The 11266-nt window shown below is 36.5% G+C and overlaps 1 protein-coding gene across 1 annotated transcript; it reads right to left on the reverse strand.

The window, feature by feature from the left end:
- Positions 1 to 4554: 4554 nt before the first annotated feature.
- LOC113348632 (putative receptor-like protein kinase At4g00960) lies at positions 4555 to 7940 on the reverse strand. Its single transcript, XM_026592475.1, has 7 exons — positions 6995 to 7940; positions 6422 to 6556; positions 6186 to 6307; positions 5899 to 6109; positions 5453 to 5690; positions 5196 to 5346; positions 4555 to 5064 (listed from the first exon to the last, which is right to left on the reverse strand). Exons 1-7 carry the CDS (start codon positions 7881 to 7883, stop codon positions 4750 to 4752), a joined length of 2061 nt encoding a protein of 686 aa, XP_026448260.1. The 5' UTR covers positions 7884 to 7940; the 3' UTR covers positions 4555 to 4749.
- Positions 7941 to 11266: the final 3326 nt, after the last annotated feature.

The raw sequence follows: 11266 nt of genomic DNA on the forward strand, positions 1-11266 counted from the left end.
TTACTTGGTTGAGGAGAATTTGAAGACATGGGACCAAGTTTTATGTAAGGCGGAATTTGCTTACAACCATGCGGTGAACTGGGGTAGTTGGGTATTCACAATTCATGGTAGTATACGGGTTCAATAGAGTACAACTTGACTTGTCTTTAGTAATGGATTTGAAAAAGCCATATGCTAAGGCGGAAGACTTTGTTTCCCAACTCCACCTTATACATGAAAGTACCCGAAAGAATTTTAAAACTTCATCAAAAAAATAAAAGAACAAGGTTGATCAAAGGAGCCGTGTGGTTGAATTTGAAGTAGGAGATCTTGTTTATGCGGTTCTTACTAAAGACCGTTTCCCCGTAGGTAAATACTACAAGCTCAAAGCAAAGAAGATTAGACCATTTCCAATTTCCAATTTAAGAAAAGATTAACGACAATGCTTATCACCTCAACTTACCAAGCTCCATTCGCACACACGATGTGTTTAACGTGAAGCATTTGGTATCCATATTGGGATGACAATTCTATGGAAGCCGATATTGACAATTCGAGGGAGAATTTCTCTTATGTAGGGGAGGATGATTCATAGTGGTATTCCACTTATACCGTTGCTAATATTTTTCTATCTTTTTCCCTCTTTCTCTGGCTTTATTTCTTGTTTACCTTTTACCTTTACTATATGTTTTGAAGCCCTAGTTCTACTCCTGCCATGTTATGTTTTTGAGAGACTTGGTTAGAACCCTTTGTTTTCCTTTTCCTTCAATCTTTCTCTTTGAGTTGAATTGATGTGAGGAGATGCCTCAAAAAACTTGTAACTTCCAATTAATTTTGGGTAGAAGTTGTAAGTGTTATAGGGAATAACTTTGATTTTTGTTTCTTCCTTATTTTAAGGGTAAAAGAAGCTTAAATTGAAAGGTTAGTAATTCTACTTCATGGTGTTTTTGATTCAATTCTACATTATTATTGCAAGTAGAAGTTTCACTTTACATTAAAATGGAATGTAATATAAAAACAACAAAGAATTTAAAAACATATTCTAGCAATAAAGTATATGTCTCTCTCTTTATATTTAATTCATCTCTATAGCAGTATCAAGGTAGTGGACCTAAAATTGACCTGACTTACCCACACGTATATCCGTTTTTAAATTCTTGATTGTTGTATACGAAATTTCCAGAACTAATTTCTAAGTGGGATTCTTTCTTTTTTTGCTGAGAAACAACCATTTCATTAACTAAGAAGGGACTTACAAACTTCCACAATCTGTTCCTTCCTTACAGTAGAGTTCAAAAAAAGAGGAAAAGAGATCCAAACAGTTTTAATACATAACTTCCTAGCACGGCGTGCAAGCCTTTCCGCGAGTTTATTCTTATCACGCCTAATATACACAAGATTACACGCATTGCTATTTGAAAGACAACTTCAACAATCTGCTAGAAGATCACTACATCTCCATCCGACCGAGCAACTGACTCCATTAACAAAATCCACAAATTGGAGGTAGTCACGAACAAAGAGGACTTTGGATAAGTTCAACTCCCGAGCCCAGGAGATAGCCAAAAACAGAGCAGTAGCTTCAGCACTCACTGCATCTGGAACTAATCCAAAATCAGCACGGGAAAACTTCAATCTACCTGCAACATCACATAAGATCATGTCAACGCCCATGTTAATTTTTTTGAAAGAGCCATCAAAGAAAAGAATATGGCTAACATCTCGAAGGGGAGTTTTCATAGCCTGTCGAATAATTGGCACTAAAGGAGAGACTATATAGGTATTTATCATTCGCCTAGCATTGAGAATGACTTTATCCAAGTTAATAGGTACATTCTGAAAAACCACTTCACATCTCAGTTTCCAAATGCACCACATGACAATTGTGGCAATGCTAGGCCATCCCACAGGAAATGGCGAATGACCTAACCTCACATCAAACCATTTAAGAAAATAATCATCAGGCCAAGGGAGATCAGTAGAGACTAAATGTTGCATGTAAAGAGAAAACCAAATATGCAAAACCATGGGACATTGAAAGAAGAGATGAAGTACAGTTTCCGAGTCACAATTGCAAAGAGGACAAGAATTATCAATGGAACTATTATAGGCATTCATAGTAGAGTTAACAGGCAGCATATGGGAAAACACCTTCCACTTACAGAACTTGATCTTAGGGAGACAATGCAGGGACCAAACCTTTTTCCAGAAATTTGAATCTTCAGAAGAACAGAGTCGTTTGTGAAAATCTTATAAGAAGACTTAATAGTGAAGTTACCATCCATAGTATGAGCCCACATAATTTTATCATCACAAAGAGTATTAGGACGAATAGATCGTATTTTAACAACATCTTCAGGGAAGAACAAAGTGTTCAGAAGGCCAAGATTCCAAGTATTGTGTTGCGAATCAATAAGCTCACTAACAAAGGTAAAATTATTGTAATTAGGATTAATAGACAAAGGAGGAGTAGTGGAGAAAGGTAACTAGTTGGAGGACCAGATTCTAGTAGAGTTTTCATTGTTTATCTTATAGACTACATTAGACCTTAAGAAACTAATATTGTTAACTATTCCTTTCCAAATCCAAGAGGAAGTGTTTGGAAAATACTTTGCTTTCAAGAACTTAGAAACTAAGTGATCAGGAAACTGAGTAAGTACCCAAGCTATCTTAGAAATAAAGACCCGGTTCAGAGCAAAGGAGTTTCTTATACCTAGACCTCCACAACTCTTAGATTTTCCAATATCAAGCCAAGATCGAAAATATGATGCTCAACAAGGGTTTTTCTTCGACCACCAAAAAGTTCTTTGAATAGCATCAAACTTAGAAGTAAGTTTTTTCTAAGTGGGATTCACATATGTTGCTGTAGCAGCGTTAGATTTGATTTGTTGGTGATGGAATACCATCATTTTTATTTTAATCTTCATGAGTCAAACATCAAATGACATCACAGAGGATCTTATTCTGAACCATGTCATGTTTAACTGTTTCCAGTAGGACGCATCCGAAATGCAACATTTTTGGCTACCAACACCTTGTTTGTTCAGCTGACTCGATCTGACAGAAATCACCTGATTGAGTCAAATCTGACTCAATATGATATGTAAGTCAATGACTTGGTCAAATAAACCAACGATATTTTGTTACCCAACTCAAATAAATCCAGAAATAAGTGTGAAACAAGTATCGAGTCAGATCTGACTCAAAATTAAAAATAAATGGACAAATAATCTGATTCGCAACCAATCAGGAGTTTACTCAGACCCAGATAGTCAAGTGCGTGGTATCAAAACTTTTAAATGATCTTTATTAAAAATAAATGCAAAATTTAACGGTTTAAAAGTACATCTTTATTATGTTATCATTGTTATTAGGCATTCAAGTGCGTGGTATCAGAATTCTTTTTCCTTAGCCCCTCGCACTTTTAAGTACAGAGTAGAGTACTACAGACCATCGACCAGAATATTAAATAACCTCGTTTAATTGGGCCATGAATTCTAATTGGGGGCCTCCCATTCGAGGACAAAAAATGCCACCCCATCCTAATTTGGGTCACCCCTTATCAATTTTTTCTAAATGGTTAAAATGTCCCTGAATAATTAGTGATAATTTTAATTAATTAGTGATAATCTTATTTAATTAGAGTTTAACTCTTTTTTTTTCAAATTTTTTGCCCAGATCTGTATGAAAAATCGTCATGGTAATCAAGTGTTTCAGTGACGATTCTAAACAGTGGTTAATGTTTCGACTGTTTCAGTGACGACTCTAAATAGTAGTTATTTCCTATAAAAGAGTCGTTATCTAATGACTCTAAATAGTCGTTACTGTATCAGTGACAACTCTAAATAGTCGTTAATGTTTCGACTGTTTCAATCACAACTCTAATGTTTCGTTATCTTCTTCGAAGAGCCATTAATGGTGGAAATGTACTACAGTTTTGAGTTGTCATATACATAATCAATTCCCTGGCGACCCCTTAAAAGTGTCATTATTGTTTTTATTATGTATATGACGACTCCAAACCGTTGTTATTGTTTTTGAAGTGTCGTTACTGATAGTCGTTATCTTCGAAGAGTCATTAATGGTAGAATTGCTACGACCATAAAAACCCCTAAATTGATTATTGTCTTTGAAGGGTCGTTAATCTAGAGTCGTTATTTGAAGAAGAAAAAAATATTCAAACGGTAAAATAGTCTTTTAACGATCAGATGAACACGCTCCCCGTAAATTCGGGGTGCAAATAAAATATCAAGGTCCCCGATAAAAATTCATGGCCCCCAGTTAAACGAGGTTAACCTTCTGGAACTAATCAATTCATCTCTATCTGGTCAAAATAGTCGATTCGACTTTTGCATTCTAGGGCTTCTCCTCTGTAAAGTGTGGACAGATCTCCTGCTGGTGTTACATTGAAGCTGGTAAATTCTGTTTCTTTTGTCTTTCGCATTTTTAACTTCTTAATTTCATGGTAGTGCAGCTTTGATCTTTTGTTATTTGTTTTGACTGTTATCATTTTGTGGAGCTATGACTATAAACAAAAGTAAAATCTTCAAAAGAAATGTGTAATTTGAGTTTTGTACGTTGCCTAGTAAACCAAGGCAAAATATTTTTTATTGTCTTTAGAACTCAAGCACTATATGTAGGAGTATTAAAAAAAAAAAAAAAAGATTACAATCTAGATTTTCTAATTTTCAAAATTACCATATACGATTAAACAATCTGCAGCTGGGATCGGATGGATCACTAATTTGGATGGAATTAACTAACGGGCGGTTATATGATGCTATGATCAGTAAATTGCGAAGACCTATCTGATTTAGTTGCACTTGATGATGCGCCACTCTCTGGAATCCTTTTTAATTCTATGCTGCCATGACTAAACACTGCAGGTCGGGGCAACGAATGGGGGATGGTAGCATCATTCGCGAGCATTTGAGCAACCTTCGCCATGGTTGGTCTCTCGGTTACATCTTGAACGGGTAACAACCCAACCTGTATGCACTTCTTAACTTCATTTTCTGAGTAGTTCTCTCTTAATGTTTGGTCCACTAATTTTAAAGCTGTTCCTGCTTCCCAATGTCTCCATACCTGGAAGGAACACCAAATATTGTTTAGATTATTAAGAATTAAAGTTTGTGGAAGTTGGTTGAATCACCTTAAAGCCTTTGTTACATGTTAACTGATCAATAGAGGAGTTAAATCATTTACATAAGACTTACATAGGTTAGAAGGTACTCAGAGCTGTCTGATTCATAGAACTGATTAATCCTTTTGCCAGTTACTATCTCGAGTAGTAAGACACCAAAACTATATACATCTGATTTTGTTGAGAACTGCCCATGCAATGCATATTCTGGTGCTATGTATCCGCTACATATGTTATTTGGATAATTAGTTTAAAGGTATATTCAGTGGGTTATATTATTTAGCTATCGAGAATAGAGTGCAGTTTGATTACAATAATCATTTTACTTACTATGTTCCCACAGCCTTACTGCTGTTTCCTTGAGTTTGGTCCAATTCAAACAGCTTTGCCATACCAAAATCTGATATTTTGGCGTTATTCTCTTCATCTAACAACACATTAGCAGCTTTGAGATCTCTATGAATAATTCTTAGTCGAGAATCTTCATGAAGATAGAGTAGGCCTTTAGCGATCCCTCCGATAATTTTGTAACGTGTTTCCCAATTCAAATTTGTTGCTTTCACGGGGTCTTACATAGTTGCAAAATCATACACTCAAGTTAGATAGAGCTTAAGCTGAATTATCGAAATGCAATAAAATTTTTGGGTTCTGGTAGAGAATATGTTAAATTTATGGAAGCAAGCCTTTAATTCATAAATTCCAGAGCTCAATAGATAATAAATTTGATAGAGACAAGTTATTAAATAATTCAAAATGAATGGAAAGAAGATCCAAACCAAATATATGATGATCAAGGCTTCCATTGGGCACAAACTCATAGATAAGTAGCTTTTCTTCTTCCTCCAAGCAGAACCCTAGGAGTTTAACAAGATTCCGGTGTTGAAGCTTGACCAGTAAACCAACCTCAGTCTTAAATTCTTTTCTACCCTGTCCAGAGTTAATAGATAGCCTCTTTACAGCTATTTCTTGTCCATTGGATAACATACCCTGGAAACATACCAATAGATGAGACTGTATATTGATGTAAGATGTACTTACCAAGATTTTCTAAGTTATTTTCTACCTTGTAAACAAAACCAAATCCTCCTCTCCCAAGCTTATTAGCATTAGAGAAATTTCCAGTAGCAGCTTTTATTGCGTCCAAGTCAAACCGCAGTGACTCTATCCTTGTAATGTCATCCATATCTGTGACCATTATTGTAATAGCATTACAAAGGAGGAACAAGATTCCTTCACCGGGGCTCGACCTGGATTAAGATTTATCTTAGACACAGAGTAGAGTCCAGAAATAGTACTTACCATCATCAATCGTGATGGACGCTTTCTTCTTCTTTAGATATAAGTATACTAATACCGCAGAGATGATTACAAGTGCAATAACTATAGAAATGGCCACAATAAGAACTGTATTGTTGGGGGACTTATTGTCTTTTCCTGCAACATAGAGGTTTGCTTATTAGCCATAGATATTTCAAGGATAGGATTAAAAATAAGTATAGGATACCAGTTAACCTTAAGAACAGATTGGAATTGTGGCACAATCTTATGTTACATGTGTAAACAATACATTTGGTGAAATATAGTTTGTGGCCAAGTGAAAATCTGCTAAGTGTTTAAAGCTTCAAATTAATTCTTGTGTTAGCAAACTTCTATATCCTGGAATTGATTCTCATCACAACTTTGATGGGTCATCTTATTGCGACCTTGTAAGAGAGTCCTAACTAACCTACTTGTTCTAATTTAGGACCAACGGAGGCATAATTTTGTATTTGATCAGTTTGAAAATTTTGATAGGCATTTAATCTATAATAAGACCCCTGCTTGCGCACATACAATAGTAACCATTTATAAGGCTAAAGAACTAAAACTTACTAGTATCTTCTGTGGTTGTAGTCATATCTGGTTTTGGAGGAGGAGGACTTGAGGGAGGGGACCCTGAATTAGTTGCTTGTTTGGATTCATAGAAAGGATACGAATCATACCTTATATTACAACTAGGTCTAAGAACTAACCCGCTTCTCTTCCCATAATGACAAAGATCGATATCACTAACTGCACCCATTAGACAATCGCTGCAGTCGGTTGTAGATATATCTGTAGTACATTGTACCAAGCCATAAACTGTATCTGTTGAAGAACCAGTGGCAAAAAATAAAGTCCCATCGTGGTTAGCATTTGTAGTAGCGTTTCTCACTAGACCTTGCATCAACTGTATTACTATATCCTTAAATTCCATCTGGTTGGTGAGATTACTTTCGCTGTTGAAAGTCAGTTCTGGCTCTGTCTCCATAACATAGAATATATTTTTGTCCGAGTATCTTAACATACAGTGAGTGTACCAGGTAACATACTCTTTCGTGTTTGGACAACGTACGGCCAACTCTGAAATTGCAATCTCCACACAACTCTTGCAGGTTTCTTGTCTTGTAATATCTCCTCTACATAGTAAGATACCATAAACTTTATCCATGTTTTCGCCTATGCTGCTGTAGAAAAACTTTCTATTGGTTGTTGTGATGTTAGAGGAGAGAGACGAGAGAACTTTGTTTAGGTTAACCTGAAATTGGCTGGGATTTGTGTAGTTATCTCCTTGACAGTAGTACTGACGTTCATATGTGGGTTGAGCAATGACTTTGTCATTATTCACGTGTATCAGGAGAATGACTGCAGAACTGATCAATCGGAAAATGTAAGAACCTATTTTTGGTTTTGCAGGTTTTTGATGGATGAAGATGATTAAAATATAGGAAGGGTTGTTCATCTATAGTGAATTACTAGTTCACAACATTTTTTGTAGTTGGGAGTCTGAACAAGTGGTTTAGAGTGATCCAAGATAAAGAGGAAGGTAATACTAGGTATTTACTGACATTCATTTAAATGACACATTTGTTTTGGAAGTCAGAAATAAGAAGGGGGAAAAGCAGCCATTTAATTGTCCTGTCCCTCTTTGTGGTGAATAATCTTTTAAAAAAGGAGTTGGATTAGTCTACCTAGTAAGGTGGGTGTTATGGGAAGATCACTAAGTGATTTCCCAGATAATCACACGGGCACGCACGTCATTTGCTTGTGACACTTGAAACTGAATCCATCGGATTGTCCTAGGAAAAGAGTCTGACTCTGACCTCAATCAACTAAATTCGATAATTATATTCTACTTCACCGACTTTGAAAAGTCTTTATTTAATTTGAGGCAGAAAAGTCATGATTCAGTTTGAGCCACATCTTTTCACTTGGATCTTGAAAGGCATGCTTCGAAATTTAACTCAAAATTTAATCCCCCTGTTGGTTTCAGAGTATATATTTTGTTTCTGGTTAATGAGTTATAGCTTATAGGAGTCAGAAAAAGGTTCAAGCACATTTTCATTTCTGATTCTGAACTTTTGTTAAGGGGTACCTTATTAAACATTTGTTGATGACGTATGCAAATAATACTCTGATTCATCAATCTGAAAGCCAGAGAAAAGCCTTATTAAAATTCTCCAGAACACGTATTACAGACACATATACTATTTGTTGACTAACGGGGACGCAATGGCGCATCTTAATAAATATAAGCTAATTCACATATCACTGTTTAGATGAGTTTCAGATGTAGATTGATCTGATTAAACTGTTCTTGGCTTGTGATATCCTCTGTAGGCATGCCTGGGTACTGCATTTGATGATTACACTCAAAGAAGGCAGTGGGGTTTGGAGTCTAGTGAGGGCATTGGTTGCCTTTTGCGAGTACGAGAGTAACAACTAAGGGCATGATCAGAGTAAGTAAGTTGTTAAAGGTGTTCTTCCCCTTTCCTGCACACATATAATAAGAATAATAATCAGAACAAAAAAAAAAATACTAAATTGTTTTTGCCAAATTTGGTTATAATCTCATCACAGGCTCATCATTCAGTTAAGTGATGCATAATTCTAGAAGATTCATAACTGGCTAGTGCCTTCGTTGCGCAAACCAAAAATGTATGCACTTTTACCATTTGTTGAATTACGTGGTGGAGGAGCTAATGACTCTGGGAAAGGAGGTGTTGAGCGTGGATCAGGTAATGAAGCAGGGGAAGGAGCTGGTGAGTGATCATCCTCTGTTGGATTCTGTGGTGGGGGAGCTATTGAATCTGGGGAAGGAGCTGTTGTAGGAGGAGATAATGAAGCAGGGGAAGGAGCTGGTGAGTGATCAGCCTCTGATTTATAGAAAGCGTAAGTTTCATATCTCACATTACAACTTGGTAGAAGAACTCTTCCACCTTGTTTACCACCACAACATGATGGTATTTCACTAGTGGCTTCCACCAAGCATTCTTTACAACTTTTTGAAGATAAATCAGGTGTACACTGTGCTAACCCATATATCTTCTGTGTGCTGTTTAAGTCTTTTGTTCCTGTTGAAAACTTTGATGAATTAACAGTAGCCCTTGTAACAAGTTCCTCCAATAGTTCTCCTAATAACGGTTTAAATCGATCAGGATCAGATGCGTTGTTGATATTAAAAAAGGCGGCACCAGGATTTTTTTGCACCATGGAGAAGATGGATTGGTTTGAGTACCGCAGCATGCATTCATCGTAAAATATTATAGCTTCTTCTTGTTAGGACATTTTTTCTTGATATCTTCTGCTGCAGTTGTTACACAACTCTGGCAGACATCATTCCTAAGGTCTCCTCTACATAAGAAAAGACCACGAACTTTATCTGGGTTAGGTCCACTGGTCCGGTTGGAGAATCCATTGTTTACTGTAAGCACGTCGGGGGATAAAGAGGAGAGCAGGAGGTTCAGATTGGCTTGAAATTTGGACCCGCTTGTAAAGTTACCTTCTTGGCATATTTCGGACATGTAATTAGGTGCAGCACTGATGGTTATAGGCTTATAGCTGACTGTATAATTATGAGAGTTAGAGGGAGAAACCAGAGAAATTGGGATGAGCCCATTATTGTTTGTGATTTCTAATTTGCCTTCTGAGTAGGTTGAGCTTTGATGCTGTGAAGAAGGTAGTAGTAAAATAGTGACTACTGAGTCTTTGAATGTACTAAATGCTGTTGTCTTTGAATGTTCCGTGTCTGATCAGTCAGGGGTTTTTTCACACCCTTCTAGTTGGTTGCCACATGGGTTGAATTGTTGGGACTGAACTTGATTTTGGCCAAACTGTTGATCTTTCTCACCTATAATGACATCTGCCTAATGTACTATGGTGACCTGTATCCATTGCATGATGTACTGTGGCTGTAGAGACTTGACCAAGGTGCATGAGAGTTACTAGAAAGAAAAAGTGAAATCGGGTTGGGAGTTTGGGACTAATTTCTGAATTCTTTGTAAATGCATAAAGAAGGTGACTGGTGAATGAATCATTTTCAATCTTAACCTTTTATCTCTCTGAAGGTTCAAAATCTTAGTCAACATTGTCATTTTTCTCTATTTCTCCTTTATGGCGTGGAACGGTTGAAGTCTTAAAGAGATAATAAAGCTTATCAACTGCAATTTGGAATAGGTCTTCAGATTTCAAAAGACAAAAATTGGAACTATTGTTTTCTTTGTTTCTCCTTTATGGTGGTGGACAAGTTAGTCCTCGGTGACTATGAATGATTGTGAAAGTAGGAGTAAATAGCTACTAGTAAAAATCATCTGAAACAAGACAACTCATGGCAGCAAAATGTAGAATTGAATTTAACAATTAGATTTGGCGGATTTTGTATTGTATTTTGGCTGGCTCTTCATGCTAGCCTTTGAGTGAGAACGTTAAAAGTTTTTATGGGTGCATGTAAACTAGTTCATCTTCTCCGCATTCCCTAATATCAATGTTGAGAGCTTTATCAACTGGTGAAGTGGGTAAAACGTCGCAGCATTGTCGTCTCGGTGCTTGCAGCTGAAAAAAAAACCAAGAATGTTTAGTATCAATCACAAAGGAAAAAAACCACAGAAATCACTAGACTCCCAAAACCAAATTGCATAAGCCGCTTAGGCCATTACACTGCTTACATACCTGTTTGATATCGAGATCTAGCTTATGTGAGAACACTCTGATTTCTTCCAATTTATTTGTTAAATTCTTCTTTTCCAAGCAATTATCAAAACCATTCCTCTTGTACATACTCTTAATGACAACAACATCATCTGCATTTGAAGTTGACGACAGACTATCCAAAAAGAAAATGGTCGG

Source organism: Papaver somniferum, chromosome 2 (assembly GCF_003573695.1).
Source record: "Papaver somniferum cultivar HN1 chromosome 2, ASM357369v1, whole genome shotgun sequence".
Lineage (NCBI taxonomy): Eukaryota > Viridiplantae > Streptophyta > Magnoliopsida > Ranunculales > Papaveraceae > Papaver > Papaver somniferum.

Excerpts from the sequence above, each read along its gene's own strand:
- LOC113348632 (XM_026592475.1), bottom strand. The coding sequence starts at position 7,883 with ATGAACAACCCTTCCTATATTTTAATCATCTTCATCCATCAAAAACCT. Across the intron at positions 5,347-5,452 it reads AGTAAGGCTGTGGGAACATA|CGGATACATAGCACCAGAAT; the intron begins GTAAGTAAAATG and ends TAACATATGTAG. Across the intron at positions 5,065-5,195 it reads CTGAGTACCTTCTAACCTAT|GTATGGAGACATTGGGAAGC; the intron begins GTAAGTCTTATG and ends TGTTCCTTCCAG.